Source organism: Canis lupus, chromosome 6 (assembly GCF_011100685.1).
Source record: "Canis lupus familiaris isolate Mischka breed German Shepherd chromosome 6, alternate assembly UU_Cfam_GSD_1.0, whole genome shotgun sequence".
NCBI classification, from domain to species: Eukaryota; Metazoa; Chordata; class Mammalia; order Carnivora; family Canidae; genus Canis; species Canis lupus.
The window spans coordinates 38,802,292-38,823,721 of record NC_049227.1 but is presented as its reverse complement, the minus strand read 5'-3'; the positions used below and the strand labels follow the sequence as shown (position 1 = coordinate 38,823,721).

General features: G+C 63.5%; 1 protein-coding gene and 1 long non-coding RNA gene across 3 annotated transcripts; one reads left to right on the top strand and one right to left on the bottom strand.

Moving 5' to 3' along the window:
• Window positions 1-251: 251 nt before the first annotated feature.
• LOC111096325 lies at window positions 252-5,922 on the bottom strand. The gene is made up of 3 exons (XR_005360971.1): window positions 4,716-5,922; window positions 3,893-3,956; window positions 252-1,610 (listed from the first exon to the last, which is right to left on the bottom strand). It is a non-coding gene; the product is annotated as an uncharacterized LOC111096325 (long non-coding RNA).
• On the top strand, window positions 4,704-8,586 carry PRSS22 (serine protease 22). Of its 2 annotated transcripts, none has more exons than XM_038540683.1 (6): window positions 4,704-4,917; window positions 5,474-5,500; window positions 5,759-5,930; window positions 6,018-6,371; window positions 7,384-7,541; window positions 8,102-8,240. In XM_038540683.1, the coding sequence occupies exons 1-6, from the start codon at window positions 4,836-4,838 to the stop codon at window positions 8,104-8,106; spliced, it is 798 nt and encodes a 265-aa protein (XP_038396611.1). In that variant the 5' UTR covers window positions 4,704-4,835; the 3' UTR covers window positions 8,107-8,240. The 2 variants fall into 2 exon arrangements, with proteins under 2 accessions (XP_038396611.1, XP_038396610.1); XM_038540682.1 differs by having other exon boundaries at window positions 4,712-4,917; window positions 6,018-6,295; window positions 8,102-8,586.
• The last annotated feature ends 12,844 nt before the right edge of the window (window positions 8,587-21,430 follow it).

Below are 21,430 nucleotides of genomic sequence, written 5' to 3'. Positions count from 1 at the left end.
ATGGGGGGTTGAAGGCGTCAGAGTTCGAGGGGATGTCAAGGTCCCCTAGTTGAAGATGCCTGTTTGGCGTCCAAGTTCTCAGCACCCAGATGGGCTGTGATCGTGGAAGTGGGCGCCTCCCCCGACTCCAGCATGGACGGGTGCCCCAGAACCGTCCGTCCCAGCTGGAGAAACCCCGCTGACTTCACCCAGAAGCCATCTGTGAGCAGCAACCAGCAGTGACCCAGTGCCCTGCAGGGGTGAGGGGGAGGAGGAACGTGGTTGGAGGTGGCTCTCCACCCTGCAGAGGAGGTTGGGGCTGGTTTTCCACGCTCCCCCTTGCAGGCATGACTACGCAGGTCACCGGGGGGCTAGGTCACTTCTCAGGAGGGCGCCCTGAAGGAAAGCGGGGGCCTGCAGCTCCCAGCTCTGAGGGCTCCCCGCGGGGCCCTGGACCGGGGCCCTCATTGTGCGCCTGCCCGCAGGCAGGCTGCTCCCGTGCAACGTTCACTTCCCTGCCGTGAGCCCTTGGCTGACTTCTGACCTCAAGACTGAGGTCCTTCCCTCTCTCCTGGGTCTGTGAGTCAGCGGCATGTTACCAAGCTGGCGCTGGGTCCCCAGCGAGTTGGCACGGCCAGCTTGCCCGTTGCCCTCTGCCCTTGTTCCCCGCTGGCTCCTCTGGGCCCGGCCCTGTCCGGCCTAGGGCTCACCCCTCCTGGTCGTGGACAAGCGATTTTATGTATTTATTCATGAGAGACAGAGACAGAGGCAGAGACACAGGCAGAGGGAGAAGCAGGCTCCCTGTGGGGAGCCCAACGTGAGACTCGATCCCAGGACCCCGGGATCACGACCTGAGCCAAGGCAGATGCTCAACTGCTGAGCCCCCCAGGTGCCCCCAAGAGTCACATAATTAATACCTGGACCCTGGAAGTCCCACATTCTAAGAGGCAGCTGGGGTTGCCACTTAGACAACCGGGACCGGGAACCCCAAGACCAGACAAAGGAAGGCCAAGGACTGGGGGTGCTCAGCCCCCATCTCACACGGGTGTCACAAGGATTGGCAGTAAGGTCAGGAAATCTTTGTTCCCCAGAAATTTAGGCGTGGGTGGGAGTGGGGCTGGAGAGCCAGAAGATGGGGAAGGGGTTGGGGGAGCCCCGAGCACCCTGGCGCCGCACCACGTGGAAGGGGGCGGTGCAGAGCTCTGCGGCCGGTCGGGGCAGAACCGAGGCCGGGGGTGCGGCCCGTGCGGGATGGGGGCCCTGAGCGGGACCTGGGACAGGGCTGGGGCCTCATGGACTCTGGAGGCAGGAGGCCCCGGGTGACAGGTGGGTTCCCAGGAGCGTGGCTCCACCAGGGGAGGTCATCCCTGCCAAGGAGAGCCGCGGGCGGTGTCCACAGGGCCACCCGCCGAGACCATCGGCGCCCGCAGGACGTTGCCCACGGATGGGGCGGCCCCGCGTTGCTCAGTTGGTGGGCGGCTCCAGCCCAGGACACACAGGCGGGGACCAGCCCTCCTCACAGCTGGGTAAACTGAGGCCTGGCCTGGAGGAAGACGCTCTGCCCACCTGCCCCGGAGCGTCCGAGCTTCACAGTCACGAGGGGGCACGTCTGGTTTTTCTCCCCGTTGTTTCTGTTGCAGTAAAACAGACACGATTTACCCTGTTAAGCGCCGCTGGTGCGAACACTGCGCCCTCGGCTCCCCCGGACGTGCCCCGCGCCTGCCCTTGGGTCCTGCCTCCATCCTGCCCCCGTGGCTCGGCGACTCCAGCAACTCGGGGCCCTCCTGGGCTGCAACTCCGCACGGCCGCAATGTCCTCAGGCTCCCCCGCCCGGTGCCCCCCCTTTGCACGGCCGGCTGCTCCAGGCGGCTTGCGCGGCGGCCGCGCCCTGGGCCACCCTGTCACCCGCGCATGGTGGCACTTCGTAGTTGGGTGGATGGAGCAGACCGCCCTGCATGTCCCCACCCCGAGTGGCACGGCGCTGGGAGCCACTGCTCGGCCGGCAGCCTCAGCAGCCCGCACACCTCGCTGCAGTCACAGAGGTCCTGAGACGGCGCCAGGGCCACGCGGCTGCGGGGGTGGCCGGGTGGGCAGCCGTCCGTCCTTCCGTCCGTGTGGCACCCAGGCCGCCAGCTGCCGTCGCCCCATGATCTGCTGTTGACAGATGCGGAATCTGCGTGGTCCCCGCTCTGGGAGCTGAGGACCCGCGCCACCGTCTTCACTGGCTTTTCAGGACTTCTTGGCACCTGCCAGGTCCTGCCCCTTGCGGCCGCCTGCTGGGCCACCCCATCTTGGGGACGGCGACATCTCCGCACACATGCCCGCCCCTCGGGGCATCCGGGCAGCGACCCCGGGCCACGGCAGTCGGGGCCGCTCCTCGCAGCCTCTAGGCTCTGCCTGGTGGACTTGCCCATTCAGCAGAGCCCGCTGACCCCAGGGCGCTGGGCACCCACCTGCATGCCCAGCCTCTGGGCTCCCTACACTGCCTCTCCTCGTGGGGGGCCGCAGCTTGCAGCACCCCGGCCCCCAGGGTCTATGCCCTCCTCCCAGGCTTCCCCACGCGCCCTCCTCCCGTGACACGTCACTACCATCACCCACCCGCCTCCCAGTCCCTGGGAGATTCGTGCCGCCCCAGGATGGGACCTCTGTCCTACCCTCCCCCTGGCCCGGCGCCCGGCGCACAGCCTGCCATACAGCAGTTGCCCAACAAAAGCTTATCGAGGGAGCTGGGGCAGCCAACCACCTTAGCTGCAGGAAGGGAGTGGGTTGGGGGCGCCCGAGGCGAGCCGCGGAGCCCAGAGGTGCCCCAGGATCCCGAGCAGTGGGGGGAGCACCCACGGAAGCCGGCCCTCGCCTAGGCCTGGAGGGTGCGCTTCCCGGCCGGGGAATGGCGCCAGTGGGAGGTGTTCGGGGCTCCCGCACCCTCACATTGGCTTGTCTTGGGGTGTGATGGGGACTCACCCTCAAGGCCTGATGCCAAGGCCTGGTTCTGGCTGCAGCTTAACCCCGCATTGTCCCCTGCCCTTCCGACTGACGCGGGGGCCAGTAAAACGCACCAGCAGTCCTCCCTGTACCGGCATCCCAGCCACCCAGGCCAACCTTCCAGCCACCCAGGCTCTCAGACTCTCAGCCTCCAGACCTCCCAGCCTCCCCACCTCCCAGCCTTCCAGGCTCTCAGGCTCCCAGCCTCCCAGCCTCCCAGCCTCCTAGCCTCTCAGGCTCCCAGCTTCTCAGGCTCCCAGCCTCCCAGCCTCCCAGCCTCCCAGCCTCCCAGTCTCGGGAAGGTGGCTCTGTAGACTCCTGCCGCCTGCCTGCAGACCCTGCAGCCTGGAGCCAGGCCCCCAAACAGGCTGTGTGCAGAGCATGTTGGCCATGCTGGGGAGCTGCCTAGTGGGGTGCCCTGAGGGTCTGCCTAGAGGCCCCCAGCCCCATGCCCCCTCTCTCCTGCCCCCCTTGCTCCAGCCTCTGCAGTGCCCCCTCCGCTTGCCCTCTGGGCCTCTGTGTCCAGGTCCTGCTTTTCTAGGCCAGAGTCAGGTGCCTCCTTGGGCCCCTGAGGCCCCCAGCCCCCCGACACCTGGGACCTTGAGCGAAAACCATCCACCCCTGGACCCAGATCCCTCAGGGTCTACTGAGTCCCGTCCAGTCACCTGCCTCCAGATTGGGGTTCAAATCCAGGCTCTGCCCCTCCCCCCAGCTCTGCCAGCTCCACCCCTCCCCCAGGTCCTTTCCAGCTCCACCCCTCAGCCCTGACCCCCTTTCCTCAGCAGCAGAATGGGAACAGGAGGGAGCCTGAGGCTGGGATGTCCGGATGCGGACACAAGGGACACTGCAAGTTGCTCTGTTGGTTTCTGGCCCCTTCCCAGCAGGAGGTTCGTTGCTCAAATGAACAAAAGCACAGAGATAAACCATATACCTCCGGTAGGATCGGTAGAGTCGGGTCTGTAGGGTCGGGTCCGGAGAAGAATTAGACTGCCCTCCTGCAGAGGGGTAGGGGCGTCATGAGAGCAGGGGTCTGAGTCAGGGAATAACCCGTGGGGACCCCCGGGTCACAAGGTCTCATCCCGCGTGCCCATACTGCCCACCCCGGCTCCCTGTGGAGCCCCACTGCCCTCTGACCCTCTGGCGGGCAGGGGCAGGGGCAGGGGGGGAGGTTGGAGGGGTAGGAGGGGGTGGGGCCCAGCCCTTCCCAGGCAGCCATGTCAGTGGCCACCTGGGCACCTGGCTGGCCCTGCCTGGGCTTCCCCGCAGTGCAGGTGAGGGGTGAGTTGTTCACCAAGTGACAGGATCCACAGGACAGGCGCCACTGGGGGCCTGATTCACAGCTTTCTGGGAAGTGGGTTAACGGGATCCCAGAGCCCGGGGCTTGGTCAGGTGTCCAGGCTGAGTCACGGTGGCCCCCGGACGAGGGAGCCGTTACTGAGCCTCTGGGCAGCCCCTGTGCCCCCAAGGCCCTGGGTCCGCATGCAGACCCCAGACCCTGACCTTCAGCTGGGGCAGACCCAGGTCCGGGCCTTCCCCTCCCCCCCCAAACTGGGACCTTTCCAGTTGAGTCCCGGTCCTGCTCCTCCAGGGGATGGGACCTGGGCCCCTGGTTTAGCCCTGAGTCCACTGCTCCAGGGCAGAGGTGGGGGTCCCGGCTGGAGCCCTCAGTCCCCTTAGCGGCTCACTTCCTCCCGCAGTCCCACCCCTCCTGTGACCTACAGCCCCGGGTGGCAGGGACTGAGCCACTCACTCACTTGGGGGACTGGTCCAACGGCATTCCACCTCTAGGATAAAACCTGGGGGACCCAGGGAACTCTGCACACTCCCTCTCGGGCAGGCCTGCTCTCCCAGCTGTGCCTGCGCCCCCGCTGGCCATGATGGTTTCCAGAGGCCCCCCAGCCCCAGGTGGGGGCTGTCTCAGGATCGTCACCCCCTTGCTGCTTCTGGCTTCTGCAGGTGAGTCCTGACGACCTGCGGCCCGTCCCCGTCCATACCCAGCGCCTTCCCTTGGCCTCCCGCACCTGCCTGCCCCCGGCCCTCAGCCCTGTCCCCTCCGGCCCTGTCCCCTCCCCTTCTGCACTGGCTCGCTCCTCTCTGCCATGTCCAGTGGCTGCCAGCAGGGGACGACTCTGGGCAGAGGCCTGACCTTGTCCTTGTCCCTCCCAGCTCTTGGGTCCGCAGGCTTCCAGGCCTTGGGTGTGGGGTTGAGAGGGTCTCCCGGGCCGCAGCCTCAGGTCTGGGGGGAGCGCCCCAGAGGGTCGGGGTGGGCTCCCCGCCCCTGCCCTCGGTGCCAGGCACCCAGGAGCCAGTTCCTCCTCCAGCAGGCAGGTGGCACGGAGCGCGGGCACAGGCTGGACAGGAAGCTGGCGGGAGGGGAGGCCGCAGCTTCCAGCCTGACGTTTCCATCGCCCAGCCTGGGCTCCAGGAAATGCCCCACCCTGGACCTGGGGACCTGCCCCGGGCCCCGGGGGGCTCCCCTCCGCCGCCTGACCCTTCTTTGTCTCGCCCCCAGCCGCCCTCCGTGCTGCGGAGATCGCCAGTGAGTGGGGTCCTGCGCGGTGGGAGGGGGCGCTTGTGTCCTCTGTGGGGGGAGCAGGTCACAAGGGCGCCGAGCAGGCAGCGGCGGGGCCTGCAGGGCAGAGCAGGGACTGGGCGAGGGCCCGGGGCAGGGCAGCAGGGGGCGGAGGGCGCGGGAAGGCAGCGGGGGAGGGCAGAGGCCGGAGGAGGCCAGGAGGACACGGGGTGCCAGCAGGGCCAGAAGGCCCCGGGTGACAGAAATGGGCCCCTCCTCCGCCAGCACCCCCAGCCTGCGGGAAGCCCCAGCAGCTGAACCGGATCGTAGGTGGCGAAGACAGCACCGACGCCCAGTGGCCCTGGGTCGTGAGCCTCCAGAAGAACGGCACCCACCACTGTGCGGGCTCCCTGCTCAGCAGCCGCTGGGTGGTCACAGCTGCTCACTGCTTCAAGGGGTATGCTCGGCCTGACCCAGACCCCCCCCCCCCCCCCCGCTCCCTCCCGGCCCAGGTCCTGGCTGACCCCCTTCCTCTTCCTGCCAGCAATCTGAACAAACCATCTGAGTATTCTGTGCTGCTGGGGGCCTGGCAGCTGGGGAACCCTGGCCCCAGGTCCCAGGAGGTGGGGATCGCCTGGGTGCTGTCCCACCCCGTGTACTCCTGGAGAGAGGGCTCCCGTGCCGACATCGCCCTGGTGCGCCTGGAGCACTCCGTCCGCTTCTCCGAGCGAATCCTGCCCATCTGCCTGCCCGACTCCTCCGTCCACCTCCTTCCGAACACGCGCTGCTGGATTGCGGGCTGGGGGAGCGTCCGCGATGGGGGTACAGCCTCTCCCCTCCCGGGTGCCCGGGGGTGGCTGGGGACGGAGGGTGGCCAACTCCCGGGGACACGGACATGGTGAGCAGCCAAGGGTAGCGGCCAGAGGCCTGGCACAAGGGAAAAGGCTGTCTTCTGATGACAGAGACAAAAGGAAAATGAGCCGCAGCGCAGAGGCGTGAGGTCACCAAGCCCCGCCGCACAGCCGTAGGCCCTTCCTAGTCAAGAGGGGTCCGTAGTGACGGTCTGGGGAGCTGCGGCCAGACCAACCCGCTGTTCAGTGATGTAGGGAGCACGTGTGGGGCCAGGCCGACTCGGAACAGGAAGACAGCCCTGGGACTCCCAAGTGGGAACAGGCACCTGCTGGTGGCTGCGTGCCGTGATTGCAGGCGAAATTTCCAGAAGGAACCGAGTCTCCATAACTGGAAAATACAATTGTCAGACCAAAGTCTGGAGGTTTGGAAAACACCATTTAGAGACACATGTCAGATAAAGCAAGAGGCAGGGCAGCAGAGCAGGTAGATAAGGGGCCACGCTAAGAGGGAAAAGGGTAAGAAAAATGGGACTTGAACCAGATTGTCCAAAAGAATGAAGAGAAATGACACCAGGTACCTGGGGTCCCACTGAGTCTGAGGGTGCAGGCAGCCTCCCCATAGTCATCCCCCGGGGCTCCTTCGAGAACTGGAATTGCAGGCTGGGGAGGGTGCACCGACCAGCCCCAGGGGCTGCCACCTGCTGGGTGCGGGGCCTCCTCAGCCCTGGTCACACCAACGCAGGTGATCAACTGAGCCCTATTCCAGGCCCGTGTGGGACAAAGTGGTCCCTGAGGCAGGACAAGCCGGGCCCAGTGGTTCGAACCATTTTGTGGGCCTCAGAAATCTCATTAAAGGTTCGGGGTCTTGGGGCGCATGCTCCTGTCTGGATTCAGTAGGTCCGGAGGTGGAGTCTTGGAATTTGGGGGGTTTCCACCGGTCTAGGAGAGCCGGACAGAGGTCCCTCCGCCTTTGGGAACTGCCCCTGTGGGGAGCGGATGGGTCCGTGAGGACAATAAGGAGAGGGCATCCCAAGTCCGACCCTCTGCTCCTGCCCCCAGTGCCCCTGGCCCATCCCCAGACCCTGCAGAAGCTGGAGGTCCCCATCATCGACTCGGAAATCTGCAGCCGCCTGTACTGGCGAGGAGCCGGCCAGGAAGCCATCACCGAGGACATGCTGTGCGCTGGCTACCTGGAGGGGCAGCGAGATGCCTGTCTGGTGAGTACCCCACCTTCTTCTCACCTTCGTCCCCCTGAGCTCCACCGCTGCCCACCCCCCCAAATCAGCTGGGACTGCAAGCCCCCCTAGATGCCTCCACTTGGCTCGGCCATCCATCCATTGGGCCACACACCAAACGTCCACTGAGCATCCTGGGTGTACCAGACCCCTCTCTGGGCCTTCTCTTGAGGGGGCTCCTCATCCTGGTCCCCAGCACCAGCTCCAGCACTGCGGTGGCGGACGGAAGGCGGGTGTAAGGTCAGCTCCTGGGCTTGGACGCTGTAGGTCCTGCTCACAATTCCTATCTGCTGCCCACGGGCACTGGGCCAGGGGCTGTGAGCGAGGAGGTCCCCCACGGAGAGCTCCTCGCCAGGGGGTATCCCCAAGGCCTGTCCCGCCCAGGCCCCGGGGGCCTGCTGGAGTTCCAGCACGTCTTCCTCCAGGAGAGAAATGCACCCGCCCACCTGCCCCCCAGGGAGCCACCTGCCACCTGCCCTATCGGTCCGGGCACTGTCCAGCCCTGGCCCATGTGGGCCCCTGACCTCCCCTCCTCCCCGCAGGGTGACTCCGGGGGCCCCCTCATGTGCCAGGTGGAGGGCACCTGGCTGCTGGCCGGCATCATCAGCTGGGGTGAGGGCTGTGCGGAGCGCGACCGGCCCGGCGTCTACATCAGCCTGGCGGCCCACCGCTCCTGGGTGACGAGGGTCGCACAGGGGGTGCAGCTCCGCGGGCACTCGCAGGGCAGGGGGTCCGCTGGGGGCTCCGCGCCCTAGGGACCTGGGGAGACTGGCGGCCCTCCCGCCGCCGGACGTGCGCCTCCTGCCTCCGGGGGGCGCCCGTGTGCCGCCGCCGCCGCCTCTGCTGCGAGGTCCCGGCCCCCATCCCGCCTGCGAGAGCGCGCGCGCGCGCGCGCGTGTGTGTGTGTGTGTGTGCGTGTGTGTGTGTGTGAAAGGGTGTATACGTGCTAATGATTTTTACTGTTATTTGTACCCCCGCCCGCATATCTTATTTATTCCTCCAATTTCAATAAATTATTTATTCCCCCCTTCCTGTTTCTCCAGGTTAGGGACACTGGGATTCGGGGGCACACTTGGGGTTAAAACGGGGGCGGGTGGGTATGAGTTTGTCTGGTGGCCCCGCCGGCGAGGTGTCCTGTGCACCTGCGGTTCAGCATTCCGCCCTGGCCCTGGCACTTCCTTCCTAGCCGCCCCCCCCCCACCGGGAGGCCACCTAGAGGAGGCGGCAGGTGCAGCGGCCTGGGAGACCCGGCCTTGCCGGGGAGGGGGTGCGGGGGGGGTGCGGGGCGGGCTGCAGGGCGGGTCCAGGCCCCAGAACCGGGCTAGCTAGGAGAAACCCGCCCCCACGAGAGCGCGGCGCCCCCTCCCTCCGCCCCCCCCTCGGAAGCAGGTGTCCTGATTGGGCCTGGGGCAGCCGGGGCCTCTGCTCCGGGAAGTGACTCAGGCTCCCTGCTGACTCTGAGTCGTCCTGTCCTGCCAAGGACGGGCCACGCCGCACGTGGGGATGGAGTCACCTGGCCTGCGTCCACAGCAGGTGGGAGGCCCTGCCAGCTAACAGCCCCCTCCCCAGGACTGCCCTGCCCCCCCTGCGGACCTGCTCCACACAGCCCCCTATATATCCCAGCACCCCCCACGTCTGGGCCCCCTCCCAGTCCCCCATATCTGGGCCCCCTCCCAGCGCCCCCATGTCTGGGCCCCCTCCCAGGCCCCCACCTCTCCCAGCCCCGCTCGGGCTCCCTGCACGCGGCGGGCTGGGGCGCAGAGGGCGGCTGTGGTCGCCGCAGGGGTCCGCGGAGCTGCGGGAGGCTCCCGGGAGAGCCTGGCTCTGAAGGAAAGTCCGCGAAGCCGCCGGGCGGTCACGCCAAGCGCCGCTTGCAAATGTCCAGGGGAAATTGTCCGTGAAGTGAGTTTCCGAGAAGGCAGGAGGGACCGGCCCGGGGCCGCCGCGCCCCTCGGTGCCCCAAGTCCGGGAGGTCCGCTCCCGAGGCTCGCACGCCCTCGTGTTCCGGCCGCATCAGCCCGCAGGCCCGGGGCGGTTTTACCAAAACACAGACAGCAAACTGTCTGGGCACCAGCCCCGGCCCCGCCCCGACCCAGGGCAGGCCCCGCCCCGGCCCCGACCCCGGCCCCGACCCCGACCCCGACCCCGCCCTCCAGGCTCAGCCCGGGTTCTGCCCCTGCTTCTTCCCTTCACCCCTCCTCCCCGCCCCGACCCGCCTCCTCCCTCTGCCCTCCCCCCGACCCGCCTCCACCCCTCCTCCCCGCCCCGACCCCGACCCCGACCCCGACCCGACCCGACCCGCCTCCTCCCTCTGCCCTCCAGGCTCAGCCCGGGTTCTGCCCCTGCTTCTTCCCTTCACCCCTCCTCCTCCCCCTCCTCTCTTCTGTTTCTCCCCTGCAGTAAGCGGAGGATCCCCCTCCCACGTCATCCCCACGGAGGCCCCTGAGGGAGCACTATCCTACAAAGGTCGGCCGTCTGCTGCGGGGGCAGAAATCGCCCCACAAGCGGCAGGACACTCGGGGAGGGCAGGGCGGGTTCTCTCAGCCCTGCAGTCAGCCTCCAGCACCCCCCCCACCCCCCACCCCCCGCCGCGCACCCTCCTCCAGGGAGCACCTTCTCCAGGAAGCGCACATCCCCACACACAGCGCACCCTCCTCCAGGACCCCACCCCACCCCCCCGCCCCGCAGCGCACCCTCCTCCAGGAGCCCGAAGACAGGCTGGACCCAGAGTGGGAAAGCAGCGCCGGCCCCACCCCAGCGCCTGTGCAATGTCCCTCCCTAATCAGGGGCTGAGAGTGCGGGAGGTGCAAACGCAGGCAGCCTGGCCCGGGCACAGAGAAGCCCCTTAGCAGGCAGTTGGAGCTGGGCCCCAGAAATCACCCCAAATCTGGACCACTCCAGGCAGGGGGACCCACAGCTTTGCTCCACCGACACCACCTGCCTCCTAGGGCCAGAGAGCCCTGAGACCCGCTGGCTGTGCCCCCCGGGGACGTCCTGGGGCCCCTCGGCAAGTACATCCCCCAGCTGCACCTTCCCACCTGGACCGGCCCTTGGCGGAGCTCTCCTGACCTCCCCAAGGTCGGGGTGGGGTGGGGGCCGTCTGGCCACAGTGACAAATGTCATTCTGGCGGGAGCTGCCTCAGCTGCAGGCTGCGAGGCCCACCAGCTCCTCCACCTGCTCCCTCCTCGGACCTTTAACCCTCAAGGACCCCCCCACCCACCCGGGGCCCTGCATCTGCATCCTGGGCGTGAGCCCCCACGCACACACAGCCCAGCCCTCCTGCGGTGGCCGGTGGCTGTGCGAGTGGTGGCTGCCTGTGCTCCCTCGGGTGTCCACGCCCCTGCCTGGCTTCCCCCACCTTAGAGACTGGAAAAGTGAAACTCCCTTCCAGTCTCCAGCCAAGTCCCAGGAGCCTGTGGGGCCTAGTGTTGGCCAAGGAGAGGAAAGCAGTTGTCTGTTGGTGGTTTCTTGGGAAGACTGCTTTTTCCTGAGAAAAGGGACATATTTAGCTGGCATCCTTCCCCTCCTCTTCCTCCTCCCAGTCTTGGATGTAGACGTGATGCTTAAACATCAGCAGCTACCTTCTCACCATGAAGTGACAAGTTGCTGGGCCAAATGAGCAAACTCCAGAAGCTGTGGGTGTGAGGATGTGGTGGGCCCACCACCCCTTCCCTGACAGCTGCCTCCATCCACGCTTCCGTGGGCTTCTGAGCTGCTGTTGGTTGGATCTTCTTTTACTTGCAGCTAAATCCACTCCTGGTACACTGGTTTCAAACCCAGCTTTTTTACAGAAAACTTTTTGTTATGAAAACGGTAATAGATTTTGTCAATCACATCACATTTTTTTACGATTTTTTTAAAGATTTTATTTATTTGAGAGAGATTGAGCCTTATTAACAAGACAGTAACAAGACCCCAAATGCGTCCTAATGATCCCTCCGAAACATGCATCACTCAGAATTTCCCATCCCAGCAAAAGGCAGGGGTCCATCCTTCCAACTGCGCAGTTTGAAAAGCTCCGAGTAGGGACAACAGCAAGTGTGCAGAGGCCTCGGGGTGCTGGTGGACACGCAGCCTCCGCTCAAATCGGAGGCTGAACTCGTGGCCATCTGCCCCCTAAAATGTACCCAAGAGGAAAGAAAACATAGACGAACCAGCACGCACATGTCCATAGCAGCTTTATTCAGAATCGGCAAACGCCCGAAACCCAAATGCCCGTCGGGAAAACAAACCGTAAGGCACTGATGGGCAGACTCTGGGCAGCAGGGGCAGAGTAGCTGCCCGGAGCAGGCCGTGTAGACAGCTCTGTGGAAACCACACTGGGGGCTAGAGCGCGGCGGGAGCTCGTGGCCCGTGCGCAGCCGCGGAGGTGCGTCCACCAGAACTCGTGGGCTCGTCGTGCTGAAAATGGTGAATTTTACCGCGTGTAATCACACGTACCTCTGTCAGCAGGATTTAAAAACAACACAAAAATGGGGACAAATGGGGGGCTCAGCGGTTAAAAGTCTGCCTTCGGCTCATGTTGTGACCCCCGGGTCTTGGGATTGAATCCCACATCGGGCTCCCCACATGGAGCCTGCTTCTCCCTCCTCCTGTGTCTCTGCCTCTCTCTGTGCGTCTCGTGAATAAATAAAACTTAAAAAAAAAAACACAAAAATGTGGAGGCCTCCTCGGCTCCTCTCTTTCATTGTCTGCCTTCAAGCTGTGGGCAGATCCTGTCGGTTTTACTCTGTCTCTGAAATATGTCCAGATGTGCTGGCTCCTCATTTCACTCAGAGGAAATGATGTCATCCCTCTGTCCACCCCCCCCCCACCCTCCGTGACCTGCAGCCACGGGGCTCCCAGCTGTGGTCGGGAACACCACAGGCACGGTCCTGCCTCAGGGCCTTGGCACCTGTGCTCTCCTCCTGCCCCCACTTCCTACAGATCTACACTCAGATGCCACCCTGTCACCATCCTGTTTACGGGAGCAACGCTCTGTCCCTCGCTTCTTGCTTCTTTCTTTGTTCTCGCTCTCTTTATTTTTACCCAGGATGTGTATTATTGTTTAGCAGACCGTGGTGCAAGGCGATTCGGTCACCCCCAAATCCTCCCTGTGTCCCACCTTCCGCTCCCCGCATGACCACCGATCTGCCTTCTGTCCTTCCAAGAGTTTTAGGTAAACAGAATGACCCTGGCTCCTTCTGCCCAGCGGGACGCTTGCGGGAGCCGCGCAGCTGCAGCGTGGCTTCTTTGCCCCTGGTGTCCCCCCCTGCACCCCACCGGAGGACGCAGCGCCTTCACCCATATTCCCATGCCGATGGGCATTTGGGTTGCTTCTGGGTTGGGCTGGTACTGACAAAGCTGCTCTGAACACTTGTGGGTTTTCATGTGGACACGATTTCATTTCTGTTGAGCCAGCAGCCAGAGGTGGAATGGCCGGGTCATACACGGCGTGTATGTTTAAATCATTTTTTGTTTTAAGATTTTATTCATTGGGATCCCTGGGTGGCTTAGCGGTTTAATGCCTGCCTTCAGCCCAGGGCGTGATCCTGGAGTCCTGAGATCGAATCCCACATCGGGCTTCCCTGCATGGAGCCTTCTCCCTCTGCCTATGTCTCTTCCTTTCTCTGTGTGTCTCTCATGAATAAATAAATAAAATCTTTAAAAAAATAGATTTTATTCATTTATTTGAGAGAGCGAGAGTGAGAGAGCACCAGCAGGGGCGGCAGAGGCAGAGGGAGGAGCCTGACGCGGGGCTCGATCCCAGGACCCCAGGACCTGAGCCAAAGGCAGAGCCTCAATGGCTGAGCCCCCCGGGTGCCCCCGTTTGTGTTCAACTTGTAAAGAAACCACCAACTCCTTTCCAAAGTGATGTGTCGTCTGACGTGCCCACCGAGCAGCTGCTGAGGGTGGGGGTCCCAGTGTCTCCATCACCTCCCCGACACCTGCTCTTTCCTGTCCCGGGGTGGGGGGGTGGCTGCCCTGGTGTCTCGCGAGCTCTCACTTTGCAGTGATCTGATGACCCGCGGCACGGAGCACCTGCTCCCGGGCGCATGTGCCTCGTCCCTCTTGCGATTTGCCTCTTCAGGTCTTCTGCCCACTTAGACCATTTGGGCCTGGGTACCGAGGGGTAGGTTCCATGATTCTGGCTGTGGGTCTTTTGCCAGAGCAATTATGTATTGTAGGTTCTCTTTCTATTTTTATAAAACACGTAGGTACGCGTTTTATGTGTCTTCCCCCATCCTATTTTTTATTCATTTGTACTGTGGTTTACAGAAGTAGCGGCTAATGGTCTTTTCAAGGTTCCCAGGGTGCGTCCCAGCGTGGGGGTTGGGGTTCTCCAGATAGCACGGGGTGCCCCCGCAATCGGGCTCGGCTGTGCCAGCGCCGGCCCCACGGGTGAGGGGCTCACCCCCGCGGGCTCCTCAGGCGGCTGGAGGGCTCCAGGCGTCAGGGACACAGGTTGGCGGCTTGGGGCGGGGTTCGAGCGTGAGCACGGGCCACCTGCCCTCTGCCCCCTGGTGTCCGCAGCCAGCGGGACTGCCCACGGGGCCTGAGCGGGGCCGTAGGCCACCGCGTGGGACCGCAGGGCCGGGACCAGGCGGTCCTTTACCCCAGGGGCTCAAGGAGCATTTCTGCTGCACCTGCTTGCTAGTGCTCAACGCGGCCTGCTTGCTTGGGCCGGTGTCGGGGACTACGGGGCCGCTGTGATTGCTGCTGAAACCACAGGCCCCAGAAGGCGTCCCCTCAGCCAGGTCCCCCCTCCCCGGACTTGAACACCTGACCCGCGCGCCCTTCCAGCCTCTCCGGGAAACACGACCTGCAGTGGTGGGTGGGGGGCAGCCTGGCCAGCGCCAAGGAGCTCGTGTGCCCCACAAGCCTGGCCATCCACCGAGGAAGCTGTGGTCACCCACCTAGGACCCCGTCCACACCCCGAGGGAAAGCAGCCCGGGGCCGCCCTCTCTTTACTTTCATGTTAGCTCCTTGCTCAGCCCCCTTCTTCTAAAAATATATATATATATCTCCGTTTTGCAAACTCGGAGCTCCCACTGCCAGACCCTGCATCGCCCCGGATGCCAACCCAATCTTCAAATTTACTCCATGGGATTTCATTTCTTAGTATGACCAGTGTCTTCAGAAGTGTCTCAAGAGCTGGCTGGTCCCCCCAGCAGTGCCTCCCAGACCGAGGGCCCAGCCCCCCACGTGCCTGGTTCCGGTCTCGGCCCGGCGCCCCGCGCCCCGCGGCCCTGGGCCCTGCAGTCTGTCCCTCCTGGCCGCGTGCTCTCGCTCATCACGTCCCTATGCTCTCGGCTCAATCCTCCAGCTCCGTTTTTTCCGTTCCTTGTTAGTGAGGACCCTTCTAGAAAGCTGCCAGGAGAGGACGGGAAAGATTGCAAGGAAACCAAGCCCCTCACTTCTTGGGCCTTTGCTTCAGGATTGATATGGCAGGTTCCCAGCGGAAGTCCAAAGCCCCAGGGCCGGGGTCCCATCTCCCCGGTGGCCCCCCAGCTGCCCAGGGCCTCCCACCCTGTGTCCGCCACGGCCGCGTGCTCGTGTGCACGTGTGTCTGTGCACGTGTGCTCCCCGGAGCCCAAAGCCTGGGGCAGAGGCAGTGAGACTCAGCTCCTGCCCCCAGGTCCCCCAGCCCCCTCCCGCCCCCGGGCTCCCACCTCTCTGAGGCCGGAGAGAGGGAAGGAGCTGGAACCAGAGGCAAACCCAGGGAAGGCCTCCCCCAAGTCCGTGACTGCAGCACAGACCCAGGCCCTGGTGTCTCCTCTCCCTCTGGCCCGTCAGAGGTAGGGAGCAGATTTTGAAGACTGACCTTTCTGATTATAACATCCCACCTCTGACCCCCACTGACTGCAGCCGACAAAGGAGGTTCTCTTCTACCTGGTGGGGGGGGGTAGGGGTGGGTCCTGGTGCCTGGTGGGGGGAGATGTGGGGGTTCTGGAGCCTGCTGGGGGGTCCTGGTGCCTGGGGAGGGGAGGTGTGGGGGGTCCTGGTGCCTGGTGAGGGGGAGGTGTGGGGGTCCTGATGCCTGGTGAGGGGGGAGTTGTGGGGGTCCTGGTGCCTGGGGAGGGGGAGGTGTGGGGGGTCCTGGTGCCTGGTGAGGGGGGAGGTGTGGGGGTCCTGGTGCCTGGGGAGGGGAGGTGTGTAAGAGTGGGTCCTGGCCAGGGTGATGGGGGTGGGTGTCTTGGTGCCTGGGGGGTGGGGGATAGGTGTGTGCCCTAGGCCCAAGGAGGTGGGGTGGGAGGACAGGCATGGACGGGCACTCCCTGTGTCCCGAGCCCCTAGTCGCCTGCCCATCCGAATGTCTCTTGAGCCCCCCTAACCCCACGCTGTGACCGATGAGTCCGCGCACCTGGTGGGCCTCCGGCAGGCCCTGAGACTGGTGACACCTCCCAGAGACCAGTCAGGGCCAGGAGCCACACTGTTCAGTGCTTGTATAAGACGGAACAGTTGCAGCCAACACACGTCTGTCCGGAGTTGAGCCAGCACGCGGATAAGGAAGGAGTTAGAATTTTCTCAGTTGTTCCTGAAGGCTGACTGGCTTCTGCCCAAAGGCCAGAACGATAGCTTGGCCAACGATGAAAAGCAGGATAAACCAACAGTCCCTCCTTCAGCCGGGGTCCTGGGCTCAGGCCTGGCACGCACCTTGTCTCGGATAGTGCCGTGAGTCACTGAGAGGGAATCCACAGTGACAAGCAGCTGCGCCGCAGCCTGGGACACGCCCCAGAGCCCCGAACCATGGAGGGCTGAAGCCCCGGGCACTGGGCCGCGGAGACACCCAGGAACATGAGCGAGGATCGCCCGCCCTGCAGGTGTGTGCCAGGACTGAGGGCGGTGGCACTTATGCAAGCACCTGGCATCAGGCCCGGCCCCAGGCAGGCGCGTGATGGACGCTAAGTGTTCCTCGGTGCATCCATCCATCCCGTGGTTCTGGGAAAAAGATCCAAACCCCAGGACACGCCCTGATATGTGTACCCACGCCACGGGAGCTGTGACCACAAGCGGCGCTTGGGGACCGGTGCCCGTCACCACAGAGTTCCTCATGTCCGTGGACACATGTGTGCCCTACCCCTGCCCAGACCCTGGCCCCTCAGCTCACACACGAGCCTCTGCAGACACTGGGGCACCTGCTTCTCTCTCCTGTCCTATTTCAAGTCGCCCCTGGCAACCTTTCCCTCTGTTCACCTCTTGTCCTCAGAGAGCTGCTCTCCTCCCTAAAGCCAGCCTCTATAGCTGGCTGTCCTATTTATCAAACTTGACCCTTTTATAGGCCTAAATGCATTAAAATTTTTTTTTTTAATTTTGTAGTGATCTCTATGCCCAACACGAGGCTCGAAGCCCCGACCCCGAGATCAAGCATCACACACTCCTCCAGGTGCTCCTGCTGAGGTGCATTTTAAAACACCAGAAGTAGATACACGGGAATAGCAGCAACGAGCACCTCTGGGTAACGGGACTTCTTTTTTTTTTTTTTTTAAGATTTATTTATTTATTCATTCAAAGAGAGCGAGAGAGAGGCAGAGACACAGGCAGAGGGAGAAGCAGGCTCCACGCAGGAGGCCCGACGTGGGACTTGATCCCGGGTCTCCAGGACCACACCCCAGGCTGCAGGCGGTGCTAAACCGCTGCACCACCAGGGCTGCCCATAATGGGACTTCTTTCCAGTTGAGCACATTCCCGAATTCCTGCAGCGCACACGTATGACTTTTGTAGCAGGAAAAAGGACCCTGTAGATGGCATCTCATGGGATCGTCGATGGCCGTCTCCATTCCACCTCCACACCGGCTGCCAGAACTCCTTTTCCTATTTTTTCCCAGTTTGGGAACATCTGAAATGACTTTAGTCTGTTCATCGAAGGATCTTTGCATCACAGCAGCAGGGACACTTGGAGCCCCCAGTGAGAAAGTTAAGGCCTCAGAGAATCTCCTGCGCAGGACAGGCTGGCTCTCGCCTGCGAGGCCGCGGGTGAGCCCAGGCCGGAGCCTCTTCTGCTGAGCTGTCACCGAGTCACCAGATCCCCCAAGATCACAGCCAGGAGGAAAAGGGGTTCAATTGAAAAGAGCAAACTCTGGGCAGAGGTTTGGCTGGAGCCGTTGGGAGGAAGGTGTGGGTGGGCACCGGGCATGCAGGGAGGGGCTCCGTGGGGGTGGGGGGGGAGCAGGGGCCCACGACGCCCAGTGCGCCGGGGGGTGCAGGACCCGAGCGCTGGAGGCGGGAGCACGGAGTGGCCTCGGACCCTCGGACGGCCTCTTCTTACAGGCCCGCACCCACGCTCACTGGGAGCCTGCGACTGCCCGGCTGGGCGCTCACCCAGCAGGATGGAAGCATTTATGTCACAAAGACTCATGCACACATGTTCCAGAAGCTCTCTTCGAAATAGCCCAGACAAACCTCCCAATGATAGTGGGCTGGTGCACGGATGGATAGCCCCTGATCAGGACAGGAGGGCCCTGCCTGCACAAGTCGCCAGTCAGCAGAGATGAGCCTGAAAGCCGGGTGTAGGCGGAGGAAGCGGCACAGATGAGCACATCCTGCATGATTTCATTTATTTGAAATCTTAGGAAATCTAGTGACAAAAGGACCAGCGATTCTCCAGAGCTGAGTTTGGGAGGAGACAGGGTGTCACAGACCCAGCCCCGGCGGGGATGACACTGTCTACATTTTGCGCGCCATGGGGAGGTGCACGAGTGCATGCATCTGTCAAAATTTTAATTAAACTTCACTGTGAACATAGGTGCATTTTATCGTGTGGATGTTGAACCTCCATAAGGCCAAGCGGGAAGACGAAACAGGAAAACTCAGAGAAGATGCAGCTAAACATCATGCTGTACAGGGCCCATGACCCGACTAGAGAGTGACTGTGTAATGGCTGTGGGGTCCGGAGCTTCCGGAGGGCGGTGAAAATCTTATGGAGCTAGAGGATGGTGACCCGCACAGCACCGTGCATGCGCTGGAGGTCACTGCCCCGCACAGTTTGAACTGGCTGAAATGGCAAATTCTATCTTCTGTGTATTTTACCACAATAAAAATATCCGCTAGCCTCGTACGGCCTGTGGACTGATGTGGGAGACATCACAGACACCTCCTTTGCTGGAGAGCCCCAGAGAGGTGGGAACCAGGGTCAGGGGGTGGGAGCACAGAGAAGATGATGCTCCAGGCCCAAAGGCATGCCGGTGGGGTGTTCAGACCTCCAGCTCTGAGGGTTGGTAGCTCTGGGGACACAGACCCCGCTCTGGATCTCCTCCAGATTCACGTGGGGTGAAAGGGAGAGGTGCACCCCTTGGGAAGCGGGAAGCAACTAGCCCGAGGGTCGCAACCTTGGCCTGCTGCAGTTTGGGGCCAGAGAGCTATCTTGCGTGTGCACATGGGGTCCATGCGGTGCATTGTAGGGTATCCACCAACGTCTCGGCCTCTGTCCCCTCAAGGTCTGTGACATTCACCCAGTTGTGACAACCCAAAATGTCTCCTGACCCGGCCAAAGGTCCCGAGGGGGCACCACCAGCCCCAGCTGGAACCACAGCTCTAAACCAAGGGAGTTAGTCCTAGTCTTGGGAAAATGGGAGACCCTCTCAATGAAACTGAGCTGCCCCCATGCCTGCGGAGACTCCCCCCAGGGTCAGGGGCCAGCCCTGCGCCCTCCCTGCCTGGCTTGCATAAAGCTCCTTACCAAATCACCCTTCGTTGACAGAGACACCCCTGGGGTCAGCTGTTCTCTCGGACGGGTCTCTACAGCCTCTGAATGGATGCGAGGCCCTGGAAACCGGGAGCGAGCCCCTGGCGGAGGCCTCTGGCCGGTAGGGACCAGCTGCCCGTGTGGGTTTCTGCCTTCTTCATCTATGAGCACGGGTTCCTGGCTCTGCTCAGGCCTGGCCACGTGTTGGCCCCCGGGGGTCCCTGCTCCGCCACAGGTAAGGCCCAACCCATTGACTTCTCCTCCTGGGGTCCCAGCCAGCTCACCCCGAAAATGGGGCAGACATCGCTTACTCAGTAGGACCAGACAAGATGGGCCCTAGCCCTCTGCTCGGTGACTGGCACATGGTAAAGATGAAGGAAGCGGGGGGCCTCTGGACCCGCCCGCCCTTCCTCCCTCCCTCCCTCCCTCCCTCCCTCCCTCCCTCCCTCCAGGAAGCTGCCTCAGGACCTGAAAGGGCAGCCAAACCCACAAAGGGGATTCCAGCCTGGGGCTCAGCCTGTGGAACCACAGGCCCTTTGTCTGCCTTCTCTGCGTGCCCTTTCCTCGCTGAGGGCTTAGCTGGCAGCTCTGGAGGCCCGGCCTCCGCCGCCTGCCCTGGCACCCCAGCAGCCCATCGCCCCTGCAGCCTCCCGGGGCTGGCCGTCCCTTCCCTTCCGCTCCCAGCGCATCCCATGGGGTGAATGGGTGGCAGCCCTGGGCAGGCGTGTAGGATGGAGCTAGCTGTGCCCTGGGCGCTGGCTGGGAGCCAGTGGGGACACCAGAGCCAGGGAAAGGAGAGAAGCTGGGGGCGGGGGGACAAGGAGCCCTGGGGGCACCCGGGGCCGGTGGCAGGTGTCCCTCCTCTGGCATCTCTGTGGGGGCGGAGGCGGGGACAGTGGGTCCTGCCCAGGACTCCTCTCTGGGAATGAGTTTGGCCCTGGCCCCTCACTCCTTCGGTGACTTGGGGCAAGGCACTAAACACTACCGAGGCTGATTCTTGCACTGGAAGATGTGATGTCCTGAGGCCTGGGCAGCAGGGTTTGTGGGGGTCCTTGGGCGCTGCGGCGGGGCGGGATGCTTCTTAGAGGGAACCTAGGAAGAGCTTCGGCAAGCCCACCGAGAGGCGGAAACCCGGGGGAAACCCGGTGGCCCGGTGCGACCCCCTGCGGCTGGCGGGTGCTTCGTGTCCTGTTGAAGGGCCCTTCGCAGGCAGGACGCGTCTGCTCTCCTCCTCCCTGCCCGCCCGGGCTGCTTGGAGAGAACACGAGCTGCCCACTTTGGGCCATCAGTCCCCTCTGGTGGTCGAGACGTCGCAGCCGGTGACTGTCCCTGCCTACCTGCCCGGCTTTCTCCCGTGTGCGTGGGCGCGGCCTGGGCCGCAGGGCTCCGGTGGGGCTGTGGGCTGGGGCACAGGCGGAGCAGCTGTGCTCTCCGGGACGCCCGCCGGAGAGCCCCGAGTTCCTGCAAGAGTCCGGGCCAGCCGGAGGTCTGCGGGCTGCAGGCTGCCTGGGTCGGTGGGCGGGCGGGCGAGGGGCGCAGACCACCTCCTGGGGGCTGGCGGGACCCTGCAAGGTGTTGGGGGGCCGGGCGGACGGGAAGAGGAGGCCCGCCCTCAGGGCCCAGTGCACGATGAAGACGCAGGGCCCCTCCCTCCCCCTCAACGGCCCGGACGCTGGAGGGAGAAGGGAATGACATCAGTGCGGCCGGTGCTGCTGAGAGCCTGACGCCCAGGAAAGCCGGGACACGCGTGGCAGGAGGGGAGCATCTGAAGGTCCCTGGTCGGCACCTTCCCTGGCGGCAGACACCCGCTCAGGCGAGTGCACGCTGCAGATGCCTCCCGCATCTGCTCTCATGTCACCTGCAGTTCTGTCCCAGAAAGGCCGCTGTGTCCGACGTCCCTGACTGCTCCTGCAGCACCCAACGTGCCTCGTGTTAGGGTTGCCAAATCCAGCAAATATAAAGATGGTACGCCCAGTTAAATCTGAATTTCAGATAAACAAGGAAAAAAATTTTTAGCATAAGTGCGTCCCATACTGTGTTTGGGATATACTTATACTTGGGAGGGGGAAAATATTTAGGACATAGTTATACTTACAAAAATGCAATGTTGAAGGATCCCTGGGTGGCGCAGCGGTTTGGCGCCTGCCTTTGGCCCAGGGCATGGTCCTGGAGACCCGGGATCGAATCCCACGTCGGGCTCCTGGT